The sequence below is a fragment of the Camponotus vicinus genome, unplaced genomic scaffold (genome assembly GCF_025532165.1).
Source record: "Camponotus vicinus isolate PSW18456_S1 unplaced genomic scaffold, iyCamVici1.0 SCAF_1, whole genome shotgun sequence".
Taxonomy (NCBI): Eukaryota; Metazoa; Arthropoda; class Insecta; order Hymenoptera; family Formicidae; genus Camponotus; species Camponotus vicinus.
The window spans coordinates 13646382-13667164 of record NW_028141945.1 but is presented as its reverse complement, the minus strand read 5'-3'; the positions used below and the strand labels follow the sequence as shown (position 1 = coordinate 13667164).

At 30.1% G+C, this 20783-nt stretch overlaps 2 protein-coding genes and 1 long non-coding RNA gene across 7 annotated transcripts in view; 2 read left to right on the top strand and 1 right to left on the bottom strand.

Annotated features, from left to right (window-relative positions):
- Positions 1–20783, top strand: part of LOC145976189 (homeodomain-only protein) — a 39757-nt gene that overhangs the window by 11842 nt on the left and 7132 nt on the right. The window contains exon 1 of one of the 2 annotated variants that reach the window (XM_083107215.1): positions 93–211. The exons of the other annotated variant lie outside the window; for it this stretch is intronic. The gene's annotated coding sequence lies outside the window, so the exon portion shown is untranslated. Of the gene's footprint in view, positions 1–92; positions 212–20783 lie in introns of those variants that run through there. 2 annotated transcript variants of the gene reach the window in all.
- On the bottom strand, positions 5495–7888 carry LOC145976208 (uncharacterized). Its single transcript, XR_014440216.1, has 4 exons — positions 7803–7888; positions 6207–6442; positions 5724–5817; positions 5495–5662 (listed from the first exon to the last, which is right to left on the bottom strand). It is a non-coding gene; the product is annotated as an uncharacterized LOC145976208 (long non-coding RNA).
- On the top strand, positions 7440–18928 carry LOC145976133 (cilia- and flagella-associated protein 61). Of its 4 annotated transcripts, XM_083107110.1 has the most exons (23): positions 7449–7837; positions 7936–8070; positions 8202–8362; positions 8469–8595; positions 9448–9698; positions 9768–9869; positions 9954–10010; positions 10676–10911; positions 11016–11269; positions 11345–11561; positions 12513–12781; positions 12870–13064; positions 15170–15280; positions 15405–15517; positions 15584–15735; positions 16968–17178; positions 17250–17419; positions 17516–17704; positions 17831–17935; positions 18027–18104; positions 18204–18320; positions 18391–18456; positions 18569–18928. In XM_083107110.1, the coding sequence occupies exons 1-23, from the start codon at positions 7653–7655 to the stop codon at positions 18755–18757; spliced, it is 3690 nt and encodes a 1229-aa protein (XP_082963236.1). In that variant the 5' UTR covers positions 7449–7652; the 3' UTR covers positions 18758–18928. The 4 variants fall into 4 exon arrangements, 3 of the variants coding, with proteins under 3 accessions (XP_082963255.1, XP_082963236.1, XP_082963244.1); XM_083107118.1 differs by lacking the exon at positions 9954–10010 and having other exon boundaries at positions 7451–7837; XR_014440191.1 differs by lacking the exons at positions 18204–18320; positions 18391–18456; positions 18569–18928 and having other exon boundaries at positions 7440–7837; positions 17811–17935.

Below are 20783 nucleotides of genomic sequence, written 5' to 3'. Positions count from 1 at the left end.
GTATCATGCATTTAAACTTGCAGTGCCAATATTTTAAAACAGCTGCATATATATGTATGTATATACAAAACAGTTTCGTCCCCACTCTGCTTTGTATTTTACAATACGGTGTTTAGCTCGATCCCAGAAAGTCTCGTCAGTTGCGTGCGTACCGTTGGCGAGTGTGGATCTATTACGTTCTTGTGCGATCATCTGCTTCAAGGAACAATAAGTAAGCCAACTTTTCTTAAAACCTCCTATTTTAACTCCTAATGTCTTAAAAAATCGTCATAAAAAATTTAACCTTTCCTAAAAAATCGTATTAGATGAAGAATAAAAATAGAAAAGAAATTATACATGATTGTGGTATATTGCAACTTTTTAATTTAACACAACACTTTATTTTTTGCGAAGATCAAGCAAGTTTAAAATTTAAAAGAATTAAGAGCAAAGAGAGAGTTTTATTTTCGAAAATAAAATAAAATTTTATTTACGTAAGACGTCTTTGAATATTTGACAAGTTTCGTTACTACTATGCGTATACTATGTATATTATGCATATTTAAATCGTATAATAAATGTAGTGCTGTACTTATTATTTTGATCACACATAGTGTGTAAGATTTGATATTATCCGAAAAATATTGTGGATTTTATATTAGTGACAAATGACAAATGACGAACTACGCACATTGCACGAACGATTCAATATGTCTGCACATTTAAGAAAATAACTAATAGAGGAAATTTTTAGGCGAAGCTTGCTTGAGATTTGATTATGTAAGCGTGTAAGTTGTTTTTTGTTTCTGATAATTATTTGATTGCAAAGACTATGCCAATAAGATATATAACACAATATGTCTTATAACATTATAATGCAATGAGAAATATATATATATATATGTGTGTGTGTGTGTGTGTGTATTATATATATATATAGGTATATTGTTTTCGCGCGAGATAATTTAACTTAAAAATTGGAAAATAATAACACATTGCATTACATTTCAAAAATATGTAATATATAATATTATTAATTTTTTAAAAATAATTAAATAATTTTTGATTTGTAAATTAATAAAAATGTACATTTTTTACTTTAACTGTACTTTATTTCTATCTGAATAATGCTGCTCTACAACACTATCGTTATATCGATGATGAGGATAGCGGGATAACTGTGGAAGCATTTCTTACTAGTGGGCACACGAGAAAAGAATCTTTTTTCATAGTGTATGCAAGAACGATTAGAAAATGAATAGCATTAATTCATGAAGCGATTTTCGCATTGCTAATTACAATCTGCACATCAATTCGACATGATCTATTATTAAAAGGAATTCTATTTACATCTTTAGTGTTTGGAGATGCTAATAGAACAATTAATTGTTGCATATAACATATGTTTTTTTTGCATTTTTAGTAATTTTATTTAATTGTTTTATAAAAAGATGATACTTTGCGGTAAGAGATTTGTTCTATCTTTTTTTCTCTTCAAGAGTCTATAATTTATTACTCAATTCTAATATATATAAACAACATTTGAATTAAGCATGTATTAGTGTGTACGTTTAGAAATCCAACTGAAAATATTGGATCAAGATCAAGTTCGAAATAATTCAAGATCAAGTTCTTGAATTATAAGTTACGAATTGTATGTACAATTATAGGAATTTAAGAGGATCTACGATTTTTAAAATTATTTAAAAAATAGAATTTTGAATTTTTTTTTTAAGCTGTGTGTATATAAATTTATATATACATCACATCAATTTATTTTTTGATTAATAAAAATTGTGCGTTTGGTAGCTACTAACATAAATTCGATAATGTATAATAGACTGTTATAGATATCAGTCAAGAAAAAATAATGTATAAAAAAATGTATATATATTATCAAGTTTCCAATTTTTCCAAAATCATTTTGCTTAATCGCAACTTTATATCAACAAGTTTTTATATTATTGTATTGTTTTCATATTATTGTATTGTTTTCATATTATTGTGTTTTTATATTATTATAAGTTTTTATATTTTATATTATTTTTATATTATTTTATATTTTGGAATTTCGTTTTTACATGAGAAATTATTTAATTTTTTGGATAATATCATGACACATACTTTCTAATAAAATATATTTCAAATATATATATATATATATATATATATATATATATATATATGCACATACGGTAATTATGCACTTTACGGACGACCTCACTGATTTCAATGATCTTGACATATGTTGTCGAGCTCACTCTCCTGAGTAAGTATCAAAAGGTTTTAAGTGTCGCTCACTATTTATTAAAAAGTTATTAACAAAAACAGTTTTACGAATTATGTGCAATTTTTAGACATTATGTACTTTTTAAGAGTCAAGGTGAAATGTACATGTGTTCAAAAAACCCGGTCAAGAGACAGTAATCAGGACCCTAGAGAGTTAGAGTGGGGAGTCGAAAAGACTCACACTCGATAGAGGGCGTAGCGGGAGTTTTTGAGGCCCTTGCTTCGGAAAAAAAAAAGGAAGGGAAGATGGCGGCGACGACTCGCGAGTAGATACGTTGTCGCAACGCACGTGCATAGCTTTTAATCGAAACTATCGAGTGTTTTCTTTACTTTCGTGGACACTGGGTTCACATTAGATTCTGTGATTGTGATGGACATTGAATATCATTCTTTAGTTCGAATATAAAGACACAGTAGTGTCATTCTGCCAAACAAAGACGAAAAGTCGCTTGCTTACATTAACACGCCGTCAGTAATCCTCATAGGGAGGAATCTCGATGCGATCACTATTTGAGTGATTGTTGTTCACGAGCCTCAATCAACAAATGGTTTGGCTATCGTAAGACTGTGCATAATAACATACAGTACACTGGTAACAAGCTTGTTTCACCTACATACACATACATATGTGTAGATCATTGGGATCATTGTGTCGTGGTCATTGGGACGAATACACACACACACAAAGACGAAAGTCACAGGGACTCTTTGTCTTTTTTTGCTATATACCTAAAGGGACGTATGGTCAGAGTGATCCGTCGTTCTGCTCTTCTTCTATTACGGTGTCATAAGGACCACATTTTATGATTATTGGAATCAGTCTTACCAAACGTTACGCATTAATTAAACGTCTATTATAATCTTTATCGACCAAAGTTCATGATTCTTAGTCTTATTAAAAAGTCTATTTTTCTTGAGTATTACTTCTCCAGAGAGAAAACAAGAATATACTTTGAGATATAAATAACACAAGTCTCTTTCAATTAATAAGAATATATATTACGAGCTTCTTTTCTTTTTTCTCTTTTTCATACGATTGTTCAAAATATATATTACGAGCTTCTTTTCTTTTTTTCTCTTTTTCATACGATTTTTCAAACATATTATTACTATTATTTACTACTAGTTTATAACCAAACTGTTTACAGCAACTAATTTTAATCTTTAATTTCAGGTATTATATTAGTCTGAATAGCGAGTATATTTTATATTTTAATATTTCTTTGGACATTTGCTTTCATTTTTTTGTATACTTAACATATAACTATAACATAAATATTTTCTTTCATATTAGAAACTACAGTTGTACACGTTCATACATATATACTTGTTAACCTGGTTTTCAATTATAACACATTCAATAAATTTTGCCTTTTCAATTTCTTTGTTTATGATACACATAAACAGCTTATTTTTCCTTTGTTGATTTTTTTTAGGTATATCTTGTGTTTTTCCTATTTGTTTTTTTTAATTTCTTTATTCTAAAATTGAACCTCCCATTTCAGATCTTGACATTTTCAAACAACATGCGTGGATACAGTGTGTTCCGCCCTCCCCCACTTTCGGAAAATATAATTTAACCTAAACCTATTTCTGATTTAAAACTAACATTTGGTTTGAGATGAACCTTGCTTCGCGTAAAAAGTTGCAAACCCATGTGAACTTCGTTTTATCTTGCAAAGTACATAATTGGAGACAATAGGTTCCGGCCCCCCTACGGGGGGCTTCACTTTCGAAAGATATAACCTAACCCAAATATATTCTGATTTAAACCAAATTTTAATTTTAAATGGAGGGCGGAACTCACTGTCTCCAACCATGTACTTTTTGCAACACAAAACAAAGTTTACTCTACATTTAATGATGACCTTCGCTATATATTAAACATATATTCCATCAAATATACCTTCTATAAAAACGTACATGTTATGGCAAAATCATATTATATTCATTAAACTTTTTTCGTTAATAACTTTTTAATAAATAGTGAGCAACACTTAAAACCTTTTGATACTTACTCAGGAGAGTGAGCTTGACAACATATTTCAAGATCATTGAAATCGGTGAGGTCGTCCGTAAAGTGCATAATTACCGTATAACACACACACACACACACACACATAGATTATACATTCACATTCACACGTACACACACATGTGTTTTTTTCACAGTGAGATTATCGTACAGCTTATAATCATGGGATCTTTATCGAATTAATTAGAAGCAAGGAACAAAAAGTTTCTTGATTAAAACTAATGCTGTGAAGGCGACTGATCTTAATTCTAGGCTTTCTCGTTAATGAAATCTAGTGAGTGTTATCGTCATTATTTGTAAACGTTGGAAGTACATTACATCTATACGTAATAATTTTCCTCAGTAAAATCTATTTTTAAATGAATTTTAATTTAACACTCTACACACACACACACACACACACACACACACACACACACACACACACATATATATATATATATATATATATATATATATGTCAGAAAGGAAAGAGAAAAGAAAGGAGAAATGGAGAAAAGAAGAAGGAAGTAAAGCGAGGAGAAAAAAGTAGGAGGGGGAAGTGAGGGGAGAGGGAGGAGAGAGAGAGAGAGAGAGAGAGAGAGAGAGAGAGAGAGCGAGAGCGAGAGCGAGAGCGAGAGCGAGAGCGAGAGCGAGAGCGAGAGCGAGAGCGAGAGCGAGAGCGAGAGCGAGAGCGAGAGCGAGAGCGAGAGCGAGAGCGAGAGCGAGAGCGAGAGCGAGAGCGAGAGCGAGAGCGAGAGCGAGAGCGAGAGCGAGAGAGAGAGAGAGAGAGAGAGAGAGAGAGAGAGAGAGAGAGAGAGAGAGAGAGAGAGAGAGAGAGAGAGAGAGAGAGAGAGCGTATGAATATAAAAATCTGTATTTTTTGAAAATTTATTCTTATATCGAGTAACGCATCGAAAATTTCTTGTATTGCACATCATAATTCCACACGTTGCATGACGAAAGTCATTACTTTAATAGCTCGGAAATTTGCCATGAGTTGAAGAGATAGTTGAGGATCAACCATGATTTGGTAATTTTCTCAGCAACGGATGAGAAAAGCAGAAGGAAAAAGAAAATATATTTCAAATAATTGAGAGAATATATATACATATATATAAGGAACTTGTGGAGCGATTTGAGTAGACTTGAGTAACTCAGTTTGAAGAAAAAAAATATTAGAAATGCGAAATGTCGTTCGTTATTGTTAATTTTTGCATGTTATGTTTGCACATACAGTACCGTGCTTACGGTATTACATATATACATATATATATTTAATGCGTTATGAACAGTTTCCGCGCAAAAAAATTTGCACCGTTGTTGCGGGAATCCTTATTCTGTTCATTAATTTTTCAAGTCAGTACAATCAGTAGCAATCTGGAAATTTGATCACACTCATTAATTTGGGTACTGCTTCACATATATTTTCATTACGTACTAATATCACATGTCTTCTATGCATAGTGACACAAGATCACATGATGGTACGCGCAGAAAACAGTATCGTGCGCATTAAGTTTAAGTAGCTTGTGCTGTAGAAAGAGTATCAATTAATTTTTATTTTCCGAAAATTTTCCTCCTAGAGGGGACTAAAGTTAACTGTACTTAGTCAATATAATATATTTATGTTATTGCAATCGCATTCGTTGGATATTAGACAAATTAGGAAAATTAAAAAGGCCAAAATTGTCAATTTGACTCCGCGAGCAATATGGATATCTTAGAAAGCAGAAACGAGAGAAGTGAAACGGATTTTGTGGAACAAGAATTGTTGATTTAAATTTTCAAACGGTATATTTGACTCTAATTTATTGACGATTGTGAGCGCTCCCTATCAGGAGTCACTTGTTAGATGAAAAAGAGCTGCGCGTGGAGTAAAAGGAGATTGCGGGAGCAAGAAAGCGAAGCAATTACTCTTCACCTCTCCGTTTAGATTGTTCCAGTAGTTTTATTATTACTCTTTTTGCGGACATAAAAGTCGGTCGCCTTGTCGGGCCCGTTGCACGGTCCGACGAACTTTTCCCACGGTCAATTGACATTCGATAATTTCGTTTGATCTTTTTCCTCATAACTGTTTATCTCAAATGGTTAATTGGCAATTGTCAATGTCAGATTCGTGCTGCTGCAAGTATCTAATATCGTCAGAAGAAAAAAGATCTGAAATATAAAGATAAGAAATATCTTTATAAAAAAAATTTAAATTAAAATTAAAAAGAAGGTTAAAATATAAGATTAAAGATTTATAATTATATTAATAAACATGAAGAATATTTCCACCTCTAAAATAGTTAATTCTTATTAATTTTGATATAAGAAAAAATGCATTTTATTTTCAAAATGTCGTGTAAATGTATTGACAATTTTTGTTTCGTGTATGGATTTTCATTTCAGAAACGTTTAATTTCCTTAATCAAGACAGCATATCACTATTTCGATTGATAGAAAATGAATAGTGAATTCCGCACTACACTGCACTAGTGCATACTAAAAGTTGCCATATATGAAATTATTTAAATAAAAGAGGAAACAATTTAAGTAATAAAACAAATTAAGCAATTTAAGTAATAAAATTCATTCATGATATATATTGTCATTTCTTTTAGCAGAATATACATTATTTCTTCATCAAAGTTTACATATTATTTTATTATATTTAGATATTTTTCATATATAGCTATCTTTAATAGGTACTGGTGCAGTGTAATGTAAGTGATTGAATTTGTATAAGAGAATGTGTCCTGAGCATATATTTTCTAATTCATATGCAGTAAATCTCCGATTGAGAAATAAAATATTTCTAGTCAATTCCTGTCGCTATTAGTATAATATGACAAGTCTAAAGATCATGTAAGTGAATGTTATTTTTCCCTTCAGCATAAAATACCGAAAAAAGTGGACTATTGACTATAAATATATTATCAGTTATATGACCAATATGGAGAATGACGTGAAGATTTGCCTAATCTTATTCCATCAGAATTTTATCCTGGAATTTAATAAAAACTTGGAAATTGATTGAGAAACGTTGTTTGAATTTTAATATTAAATTTTCCCATAAAATTTATTAAATTAAATATTTTCATTAAAAATTGAATATATTATATTTCAAAATTTAAAGCTAATAAAAATATTACATTGTCATATTATTTTTTCTCGTCTTATTTTTAGTAAGAATTGATTAATTTTAAAAAGAAAGGAAAAACAATTTTTAGTTTTCTGTATGTGTCAATTATTTATATCATATAAGATTTAATTAAAATTTTTAATCAAGAAAGATCCGCGATAAGAATCGATTGCAAATGAAAATCGCATATGACACACGAGATATTGTATTCGCATAAGTCTCTGCCAAGCAGAGATTTTCAGGATGTCGACGATCACTTTGATTAAGGAATCGAAAAACAGATATTGTTCGCAGCGTTATGCTGACGATTCCCCTAACAAAATCTCAGGATATCGTGGCACTGAACACTCGGATTTACCATATTTGGAACGTCTGATACGTCCGATAACTTACGAAATTTTCGGAGACGTAGAATTGGAACGACTCTAGTATTTATAGCGATTTATGTCGAGGCTTGCTCTTTCTTATATATCGGCAAAATATAAATCAAAATCACTTTCGAAGTACCATTATATAAAATTTGTAGCGAAACTTCTTGTCTCTCGATAATCCAATACAACGATAGACATGATATCGTTTCGGGAATATGCCTTTGCAATTATCCCAATATTCCATCTGTACCACCATGCGACTGGTTGACTTGGTTAAAAACGATTTATGGGTAATCTTTTTTCCATCTTCAACACTTTATTAGAAAATAACGAAAACCTTTTAATAAAATAATGTCGATCGATTGATTTCCTAAATGAATATCGAGCGAACTTTATTCAACTGACATCCTTTTCCAAAAAGAATCCCTGCTGCCACAGAAAGAAACACGATGTTCGTACATTTGTTGGTGTGGGATGAACGTTATTCAAATGGGTTTTTGAAGGAACTATTGGCCGCTATTTTTGACATTACCACCTATTGCCAATATGTAATCCTCGTAGTACCTCCTCGGGTTATACTAGGTAATCCTTTTTATCGATTTATGTCCATCGTCAAGTCTTTTGGCGCGTTAATAAATTATGCTCGGATAGTTTATTAATTCAAAATTTGTATCATCACATTTTTTAGCGGATATATTTGAGCGAGAGATGACAAGAGTGCTGGCTAAACACGCGCGACACACCGACTCGTTGCAATTTTTATATTTGAACGATCGACAACGATTACGTCCCAAATTGAAGATACGGAGGGTTGTGTGAGTAAATTTTGATAGATCAAAAAATAAAAGAATTCCCCATCTTATTGCGATTTTCATTTACAACTTATGCACAAATTGGATTTATTATATTAAAATAGAAGCTAAAATGACTATTTTTTAATATAGCCGAGAAGATTGATGCACTTGTCCTATCTTGGCACGAGTTTGAAGATTCACTTTCAATAAAAATCCGGCTTTTGACGTATATTATATTATATTTTTGAACAGCATTTTACTTATTCAACTGACATCTTTTTCCAAAAAGAATTCCTGCTGCTACGGAAAGAAACACAATGTTTGTACACTTGTTGGTGTGGGATAAATTATTCAGATGAATTCCCGAATTTGTACTGCTGTATCAAGTAGATAATTCGAGAAAAAAAGGCTTGACCTTTTTCTTGTGAATTTTTTTTACAATAATGCCAAATCTTATTCTGCTCATCAAACTCAGGAATTTTTGTAATTATTTGATTGGAACATTGTGAAGTATCCTCTTTACCAGGATCTAGTTCTTTCCAATTTGTTTGGACTGCTGAAGAAACATTTTTAGAGAAAGACGATTTTACAGCGGTATAGAATATTGTTCAAAAATAGTTTAAACATCAAAAGCTTGGATTTTGATCAAGAATCTTAAATTCGTGATTGGGATAATTGCATCAATCTTCTCGAAGACTATTAATCATTAGTTTCTATTTTAATATAACACACAATTAAAATTATTCCATTTATGCATCAATAGTAAATAAAATGTGTAATAAAATAGGGAGTTTATTTTTTGATCCATCTTAATAAAATTCGCCATTTTTTGCGAAAGCTATGCCAACATATATCTATGACATAACAATGTAGCGAGGAGGATAACGATGATGTAATATCGATTATCGGCGGTGAAGATATACATCTGAGAGAACTTTATGGGGAGTATTACATCAGCGAGATGATTCGTTATCCGGATAATTGTCGCCAATTGATCATCGGAGAAGACGCCGATGGCTCGGTAGCAGGTGTTATGTGTCTCAATTCCACAATTGACGTTGATCTGTTGAATGAGAATTTTGAATTGACTCCGTATAACAATTTAAGAAAGTCACATGAAAATGGTAAAACACCAACTGATTTCGCCGTGATCAATCCATGCGAATTTCTTCAAGCTTTTATATATTTGTTAGAATCGCAAGAATATGGGCAGCAACGATTCAATCGGAGTTTGGATGATGATACATCAGGAATAATCAAAGTAACTCGAGATGAAAGAAATTCCGAAAAGAGAGGTTAATGCTTTATCAATAATCAAATTTGATACTTAATATATGATAAACTTTATATACGATACTGAAAGTTTTTAATAATTTAAGAAAGCTATAACTTCGATGGATCGAATGAAAGAGATGGAAATGAAATTTCTCTCGTAGGTAAAAATTATCAAGCAAACTTCCTATTCTTAATACTTCCTTCCATTCCCTTTTCTATTCCAATTATCGACTCAAGAGGGGAAATATTTAAATACAGTATTAATTATCGATATAGGCGATAAAGGCAGACTCTTGATTTTTAAGAGAAATGACAAACCACTGACTTCTGCTTCGGTTAGGTTCAATTACATTTAATTTACATATATTTGAGCTTGTATAAGAGAGTAGCATGTTCCAACATATTGAACGTTTTTAACCAGTCCGAAGTCAGTATATTGTCTTATCGCTCTTATTATTATTATCATTTTCCCTTCGTAAACGGCGCCATCTACATGTTTCATAAGTCTCTGATTCTAATACCATATGTGCAAAATGAAATATGTTTTCATCATGTGCATATAAATATTTCATTCTACACATATATAACTAATTGTGTAAGTGGCAATCGTGACATAGGAAAAAACTGCGCAAGAAAAACTTTGCAAAGAATTATAGATTCATAATTTAACTGCAATTCTGTTTATCATGATTCTCTTTAGGATTTCTGTGAGATGTAAAAACGGGGGAGTATGAAATGAGAAGTTATGATAACTATTTCAATGTTAATAATTATATAACGCATGATAGCTTCTTTGCAAGAAAGAAAAATGTTCTATTTGTTAAAGATAATAAGATGATGCAAACGCAACTCATTCATGATGATGTTCTGCTAATACGTCCGACATATCACGGTGAAATAAATGCTTTCGTTTTGGAAATTTTTGCTACACGTGATGAGATGAGGCCTCATTGGTCATATGATTTCTTGGAAGCTGCTTTTGATTGTTTTCCACATTTAGAGTACTGCGCGATTTCTCTCCCTTTCTCGCATCCAAACTATCAGTTTCTTCAACATTTTACGGTATTTGTCATAACAATCACTTTGACTATTAAATATGTTATAAGAAAGAAGAGAAAAATAGTATATTATGTTTTCGATCGAAAACAATCTCATATACAATATAGCGTGTACCATTGAAATATGACAAAGATTTCCCGATGGCGTTATATATTGTACATCAAGCGTTTCTTCGCAAAGAGATAAAGTGTCGTCGCGCTCAAATACGAGATCGAAAGTGTGTACAGGAACTTTTATTCACTATACCGAAATACAACGAAGTTTTGGCCGACTTTGATTTTGCGATGGATCCTTTGCAGCTCGATCTAGATTGTTTCGTTTTCGAATGCAACAATACAATGATCGGACTCGCTATATTACGGTTATTATGTATACCAATATAGTTTTTTTTTTTAATATTAATGTGAATACAAATATTTTTTTTATCTTATTGTAGGGCCGAGAAGCAGATCAATTTCATTAAAAAACATTACCATATAGAAGATTACGTGTCTATGCGGAGTATTCCTCGAGATAATTACGGATGCCTCTTGCATTTTGTTCTCATGCCGATTTTCTCCGCTTACCATCGTTTCTTTTTCCGCGAAATCACTCGTTTAAGCGAGTTAACGGTAATCTTCTATCGACTTCATCACGAAGATGAGAGTGTATTGGTGAGGTTTATGATAATATTCGAATCATGATTCAGAAAATTCAATCTAGCAATATAAAAAATTGATTAAACTTTTAGGAATTTCTTTTGAAGAATATTAGAAATTAATTTTTTGGACATTTTTATATTTGTTATTAATATTTAGATCAGTATATATGTCAGTATTTTTAAATCTTAAATATTTTTTGATTGATGCAAATCTCTGCGAGAGTAGCAGAGAATTTCAAAAAATTAATCCATAATTTGGTATAATTGTCTGAAATGAATAAAGGCTTACTCTATATAATATTATGATATTGAACGTAATTTCATTAGAGAAAATTGAAAAATAACAAAAGTAGTATTATTTTAAAATTTGATATTTTAATTTAAAAAGTGGTGTCATTTTAAAATTAAATATTTCAATTTTGCTGAAATTTATTCATTTCTCAAAGATTAGAAAAGTATTAAGTGTTAATTCTATTTTATTAAGTCTTCAGTAAAGTAATTCAAAACAGAATTCTTTTTCATTTAAAAAATAATTGATCCATTAATTTTCAAGATATCCGCCACATCAACTTTAAAAATAGTATTTTGAGAAAAACGCGTTTGCAAGTGCATTTAAAGATCTGTGTATTATCCTATTCAAAGTGTTATAATTTCATCAACTTTGTAATTTTTCAATAAAATTTGAAAAACATTTTTCAGAAAATTATTATATTTTTAGAAAATGTAAAAAAATCATTTTTTGACTTTTTAAAGCAAATTAGGTCTTTAAGCAAAAGTGTTTTTAATCATTCTAGTTTATTACAACATGGAAGTTTATATTATTTGATTAAAAAAAGTCACATACACACACACATAATATTAAAAAATAATATCAAATTATAAAAATTAAATTATAATATTAAATCATAAAAATTATAAATATAAAAGTATAACTGATAAAATGTTAACATAGCGTTATTTGCAGACACGAATGCATCCTTTGGTGTCTTGTTTGGACGATATGATTCCAGTTAATCCTCGTAAACAAGCTGAATATAAATTTCCAATTATTTCGGAAAATCTTGATAGTTGCGAAAATGACGTAAGAAATGAAGATAATGATAACAATAAATTCTCTTTATTTATAACGTCGCCAAGATTGGCAACGATGCCACGTGTAATTATCGATATGAAGATCGTCATTGTTGGCGCATCGGAATGTGGAATTGCTTTTGCGGAATATCTTGCTTTACGGTAAAGTTTTCTTAGCTATAACATATGTATCATTTTATACATATAATAATTTTCTCTTAATCATTCGTAATATTGAATTACGGGATAGATCAATGCAACATTATATACAATTCACAAATCTTACATTAATATCGCCACATGGTATACCCTTCGATAATAAACCAAGTCGTACAGAGATATGTCTACTTCCATTTAAAGGAAAATTTTGCTTAGAATATCGTTGTTGTATGACTGCGAGTGCTTGGATCAATATTGTTTATGGGACTATGATAGAGATTAACAGGTAATAATAAAGCTGTTTTAATTATATATTATATCTATTTTCTTAATATGAAAGAGTATTTTAGGTAATATGCATAAAATGGGCAATCTCATGGATGATCTTGATCTGTTATTAAGATCATGTAATATAATTAAGATCATCATCCAAAATTATATAGCGATTATGCTTTATTGAGAAGTTATGAAACATTGAAGTTTGAAAAATATAGGTAGAAAGAATTGTTCTGTATATTTTGAAAAGTATATTGTTTGCAATCTTTCAACAGAGCCTTTGTTTACATTGTGGATAATATAATTTCGTTGGTGAATATTTATTCAGTTTCACTATTATTTAGTTATATTATATTATATTATTTAGTATTATTATTTAGTTTTCACTATTGATATAATATTTCCATTTTTAAAGAGAAAAAATTATCGAAGCTTCACACATTCAGTTAGTTTAGTTTCATCATTCGAATTAGACGTATGTAATTTATCAACTTTTATGAAGTACAGATAAAATAAAGACGCTATTCTTAATTTTTTAATTATTCACCGTATGATTCGGGAATTTATTAATTATCCAAAATATGATTTATAAAATGTAATTTCGCATTTCGCTCAATCGGGATTCATAAAAAAGGGTTGTTCGCGTCAAACAAAAATGGTCCTCCTGTACATTTTGAAGCTACCAAAAATAAAAATACGATGTAAGGCTTAAAGAAGATTTATCGATATATCCTTTAAATATCATCCACTATTCCTTCAGGAATAATTGCTACAATGTTTTGAATTGTTATATGGATCTGCAGATAAAAAAAAAACGGAAAGTCTCTTGTAGCTTCAAATTTATGTTTCATGGTACTTCGACTTGGTGTATTTTAATTTATCCTTACTTCCTATATAGAAGTTATTTTTGACTCCACTTTTACGTTCTCGTTTGGAGCATTTTATTTTATATTATTTTTATATATTTGCAATAAAATATATTGAAGCAAATTATTTTGCAAATTTATTATTTGAACCTTTATTTAAAAGGATCATGAATTAGAAGAAGGCATATGATTTTTTGAACATTTTTACACTTTGAAAAAAAGGGTTGTTCGTGTCGAAAAAATGATCCTCTTGTACACTTTGAAGCTACCAAAAATAATAATACGATGTAAGGAAGATTTATATATTTTATATATCATCCACTATTCCATCAGGAACGATTAATAAGCATGCTATCCAGCATACATACATGGTTGATTGGACTTCTTTTTTTACTTCATGAGGTATATTCTACATTGTCATATATTTTATTTTATCATTTTTGCTTTTTTACATTGGTTCAAAGATTTGTGAGAATTGGGTTTTATGGAAAAAATTTCTAATGTGGCTCAAATTCAATTGTTGAAGTTGATGAGGTAAAAATCGGCGAAAGAAAATTGAACAAAGGACATGCATGGTCAATGGGCAATGGATATATTTGCCGGGATTGGTCATGTCATTAACAACAACAATTGTTCATTGAATTGGTTGTCGAAGCTCGAACAGCAAAAGTTTTGCTTATCAAGCAATTGCGTCTGGCACAATAATTTCTTCATATTGCTAGCGAGTATACAATTGTCTTAATGACGAAGATTTCTTTCGTAGTATAATAAATCACAAATATAATTTTGTGGACCTTCAAACAGACGCTCATACGCAAAATATCGAGCGAGATCTATGACGAGATTTACTTACGAATTGTAATTCCGAGGTGTGGACATAAAAAAATATTATCGTGGATTGCCAAGTTTTTGTTCAAATACAATTTTGAATATTCTGAGTGCATAAAAACATTCTTTTGTGCAATAGAAAAATATATTCCATTTCGCCTAATGTATCATTGAATAGTGAGAAATAAAAAATTATTTTTTATTTTGCTCTAAGGTCGACCATCAATTAAAATTTTATACATTATAATCCTTCAGGATCAAGATTATTCCCCCATTTTCTCTTCAAATTCTCATTGTGAAGTTGCCCAGTTTTATGCATAATTATCGTTTTTTTTTATATATTCTTATTTTCTCTTTTTCTTACAATTGATCGCTTTAATATAAATCATGTATACATAAAATACATATGTATTCGCTCTAGGAAAGAAAAATATGTGAATGTGCTGAATCAAGGAAATGTTACATACGACTATTTGATTTTAACATGCGGCTTACAATATCAAAGATCAATATTACAAGAAACATCAAAAATGTGAGAACGAGAATAAAGATGTCCACATTAATATAAAATAAATGTGACTTGTAACAAAGTATTATTATATTACAGTATTATATTTTATAAAAATTTATTATATATTATATATAATTTCTCTAAGGATGAATACAGAAGAGCTAATACCGTGGAATTGTCTTACTATAAATGATGATACGGAAGCTTCTATATGCTTGAGAAAAATTCGGCTATTAACAAACAATCTCACAGAAAGAAGTAAGTGCAACGCAATTTAATCAAGTTGCAATGTTGCAATATTCTGATAATGCCTGATTCCATTAGAAGTTATACTTTTTTACGGTTGTAATATTGATTGTTACTGCGCACTTGGTGGTTTGATCAAGTTCGGTGTAAAGCCTTCGTGGATCACGTTAATCAAGCCGATCCTGAACTCTCACGACACGCATGACAAAGTCTTTTTTGGCAATTGCGAAGTATGATTAAAAGGATATAATGTCACGTGTAGTTTTATTACTTATCTAATTATATTTCTTTAAAAATATATACTGAAAAAAATTATATTCAGAATGTCTCACAATATGAAATCCATTTCAGGAATGTGATTTAACATTTAAAAACAATAAAGAAGTGTATAGAAACATGTGTTTTTTAACTTTTCTTATTGTTTTTAAATATTGTATTAAATTAATTCTTGAAGTGGGTCCCACATATTATGGAATATCCTTTTTATCAATCTGATAAAAAGTTCACTACATTTCTTGAAAGGCTAGGCTAGAAATAAGAGAAGACACCCATTATCAAAATTATAAACCAATAGAAGGAAATACTATGATGACCTTAAGTAAATAAAACTTTGAATATCCACATTCCTTGGTTTCTCAAAATTTTTATTTTTAAATAGGAAGGAGTACTTTTGAACCACTTCGATAATACTCAACAAGCTTAATAACTTTTGTATCAGAGTACCTTTTCGAAAAGTCAACCGTTATCGAAATTCCGTTATAAAATTAGAAGTTAGAATAAAAATTTAAGTTATAAAACCGTTATAAAATTAGAAGTTAGAATAAAAATTTAGAACAGATTTTTTTATTATAGTGTTTTATTAAGTGTTCGTCGGAAATTATTAACATATCAAAAGTTTCTTCATTAGAATATAACATTTTTTAAAAATTGGATTATTAAATATTGAAAATGCAAAAGGAATGTTTGTTTGCAGCGTGATTTGTGTAATTGTCGATTATACAATTACAACTCAAATGTATCAAAACGCCTTAGTTTTCAAATAACTACAAAGGAAGAGTTCAATGTTTCCGAACAAATGAGTCAATAGAGATGGTCCTACATTATCCTTATAAAATCACTCGGTGAATTTTTATCTTGATTTCTAATTTTGCAAATATCTCGACAACGATTGACTTTTCGAAAAAATATTCTGATATAAAAGTTATTAAACTCATTGATAAATAACTCAAAAGCATCCTTTCCTATTTAAAAAAAAGAAAATTTTAGTTGATAACGGAGAGGAAGGATTCAAGGTCACAGTGTATCCCTTTACTTGTGTTCTATTTGTTACATCTAATTTAGATAATAGATGTTTCCTATATCTTTAACTGTTTTTAAGAAAAATGTGATGAAGTTTTTATCAGACTCACTCAATATATAAAACTAATATCATCGTAAGAAAATACGATATTATGCTCGTAAGGTGGACAAAACAGTGACAAACGCTATTTTACGAGACGAGATTCAAATTTTGTCCAAATGGAACATGATCGATTGGATTCTGACAAAAGATAACAACGGAAAACTGATGATCGAAAGTATCGCGATCGAAAAAGAGGGCAAAGTAAGAAAGTTGGTTTGCGATGCTCTCTTTAATTTTTATGAGAAAACGATTGATTTTAATGCATTTTCAGGTAATTTTCACTATTGACAAATTTAAAGCTGCGTTTTATCGTGATTTTTTTATGAGATTTTACGGTTTCAGCATTTAGTCATGCCGGCCTCATTTTCGATGGTTTGCTAGTAATAGATCCCGAGTGTCGTACCAATGATCCGTTTATTTTCGCCGCAGGTACCATGACGAAATATTCCAGAAAGTTTTATGCCGAATCTTGGCAGCACAAGTATTACAATAGTGTAGAAATCGGAGAGAGGGTTAGTATAAAATAATGTTCTATTGTTTTTGGAAAGTGCAATATTGTCGATTATTTCTACATTCGTATATTTTCCATATTTGTTTTATGTCGAAAGCTCGCCCAAATTTTATTAAGAGTGATCGATATTCATCAACGAGACGAACTGAAGGAAGAAAGAGAATATTTGACATTCCCAGTATTTCGTAAACCTATCGTGATTGCATGCATGTTGCCGGGCGATTATTATTATTTGCATGTACACAAACCCGGAAAGAAAACTTGGGACGAAATGACAAAGAGAGATGTGAGTCTTAGAGCCGAATTAGTTGGAACGCAAATAAAAATGTTACAATATTAGTATTCATGAATTTTAGTTGAAAATATCCGTATAAATAATTGCATTGACATAGTTGATCTTTTCATCGCACAGAGCGAAATGCTTGTAACTGGTTCTTGCGCATCTGAAATTGGGTACTTCCGCATTGGATTAAACGAGTATAACTCGGTGGAAACTGTAACGTGTATTAATAGAAAGGTGGCCTTACTTTAATTTATTTACAATATTATATTTTTTTACTTGCCAATTGAAAAGTATAGATGTTTTTCATCTTATAATTATTTTTTAGATATTTCAAGTACAGAATATGATCGCTTTGTATGGGAAACACGAGAGTATGTTGAACGAATTAAAATTCCGTTTTCGAGTAAGAATAATTAATAATCATTTAAAAAGCGATTTGTTAAATTACATGCTTTATATTTATAAATTTCTCATAATAATTATATTATTTTCGCCTGATTAGAGTTTATATATCTCGGACTTTTACGCGTACTTTCGCGAACCTTGGGCTGCAGCAATTTTTCATGATAAATTTGAGTGCCTGCGAGTTGAAAATCGGGCAACTTTGCTATCACAGATGGTAAGATGTCCTTTTCGATATATCCTTTGTACATCGATATTTATTTCGTACTTATTTTTTGGCTACATAGAATTTTTACGGCGATTCCTTGATTGATGAATGCATGCGCGCTTTAATTAAATCCAACTGGAAAGCGGTGAGTGATTTTAACTACAGGTTTCTATTATCAAAAACATGTGTATTTTCATCTGTTATGAGGGCTAGCAATTAATGCCTTAAAATTGAAAAAAATCGATATTTGAATGTAGATATCCGAAAAAGATCGACGTTACATCGAATACAAGTATACTGGCTCGATTTATCATCGAGAACTCGAAGACAATCTTATGAATTTTTTAGAATTTTGCGAAGATGATTTATCGATGTATTGTACACCGCATAGACAACGCGAAATGTATATGGACATCAAGGAGAGTCTCTTATATTTCGATCAATAGAATATTTTTATGAATTTTCAGAAAAGAATTTGAAAATAAATAGAAATGGAAGAATATCTATATTATTTTTAATTATGAAAATGAGAGGATAATTTCCTTCGATAACTTTGGTGACATATTAAAAATATTTTTCGAAGATATTTTGAACGCTGAGATTGATAATAAATACAAAAAAAATTTTTGCGATTATTTCTTTTCGAATTATAAAAATAGTAAACAATATAGTTATATATAAATATAAAACAAAAAAATTAAATCAGTTTGACATTATTTTGTGTCCACATATCTATTTTATATAATTAGCAAAATTATTTAATAAATATTAAATCGTAATTTAATAAATATTAAATTGTGTGAGTTAAACTGGAGTTTTTAGAATGATATTTTTTGGAAACGCGAAAATGAGGAAAGCTTTGATCTTTTCTCGTTCATCATTTTCAGAAACGCGTTCGATTGGGATTAAATATAGGGCCCTACAGTTTTTAATTTCTTTATAATTTTAATAGACTTATTAATTTCAAATAAAGCGAAAAAATTAATTATATATATTATTTAAATGAAATTACAAGTAAATTTAGATTTATTAATTTCTGAAAAAATACTTAGATTTTATATTTACTTTCTTTCACGATAACACATAATTAACTTTCAATTTTGCAATTTTAAACAAATATAAGTAAGTGATAAATATTTGTACATAGAAATTTTTAATTCTCTATATTTAGATTTTTAAGTTTATCGCAAACTTAATTGCGATAAAAAAAAAGAAATCGATTAAAGTGACACTATGTGCTCGATATCTAAACAAGTCGCTGTATGCATATGTGAAGGTTGCATCAACTATCGACGCGCGATGATGATAGATGATAGGAGGTGGTCACGCCTCATTTCTGCACGTAAACATTTCATTTGAATCAAGATAAAAGCCGCATATGCGATCGTAAAAGTCATCCTCTCGATAAACGAGTCCGCGTCTACTTACTTAGTATGCGATTCGATCTGTGTAGGTCAAGTTTATTATTCCGCCAAGTTGTTCCGTAACTAGCGCGGCGTCTCTCAAGGCATTTGTAATGTCACATCACCTACGCATTACCTTACATTACACGCCGCAGGAGGTTTTAGGAAGGCCATTATAGAAACACAGGCATTGGTCCAAGAAAGTCACGATATAGACATTTTAATATATTAATCCCTTCATGTTTTTGTTCTGTGTCAAGTAGACGAGAGGGGAAAAGGTTTGAAATAAGAACCCGACAAAAACAGTTACGTCACATCCTCGTCGAATCCACGTATTTTACGTGGCTTACGTGGATGCAGATTTATCCACGAATTATCTACGTGGATACAACTTTCTTTCTTCATTATTACATCGAGGTACTTTATTCTCGAAATATCAATGTAGATTTCATGTGGATATTTCTATTAAAATTATGATTAATCATTCAAAGACTCGGTAATATTGTAATGTTAAAAGATATTTTATTAAAATTTTTCAATTGTAATTTTGTATCTGAAATATTTCAGAAATATACCTGCATCATGTTTTTTATAATATTTATAATATTTATATTATAATATTATAATATTTATATTTACATTTATATTTTATATAATATTGTATTTGCAATATTTCTGAAATCTTTCAGAAAGATAAAAAGGTTTGCTAAAGAAAAGATTATATCTGTATGTTTCTAAATATGTAATAGTACATATGTATATAGAATATGCTTCCTCGCTTTGCCGCTATATGCGGCGCTGCATTAAATTAGCTAACTCGTATTCAACTTTTCGTCATAAAGTGTATATAAAAAACTGATACTAACACGGTCCGAAGTTTATTTTTTCTTTTAAGGACCGTCTACGATGGAAGTAATATTGGTGGAGTAAGGCGTAAGTGAATGGCTCTTTTCCATTTCGCATTACTCCTAGTCTTACGCTTTATTCCACCGTCCACTCCACCGATATTATTTTCATCGTAGACGGTCCTTTAGTCAGTTTAATTTAATAAACTGATTTAATTTAAAAT

What these genes read in the sequence shown, in the direction of transcription:
- LOC145976133 (XM_083107110.1), top strand. Translation starts at nt 7,653, where the DNA reads ATGTCGACGATCACTTTGATTAAGGAATCGAAAAACAGATATTGTTCG. An exon ending in TGATTTTAATGCATTTTCAG is followed by an intron (nt 17,179 to 17,249) that starts GTAATTTTCACT and finishes TTACGGTTTCAG; the next exon opens with CATTTAGTCATGCCGGCCTC. An exon ending in TTAAATCCAACTGGAAAGCG is followed by an intron (nt 18,457 to 18,568) that starts GTGAGTGATTTT and finishes ATTTGAATGTAG; the next exon opens with ATATCCGAAAAAGATCGACG.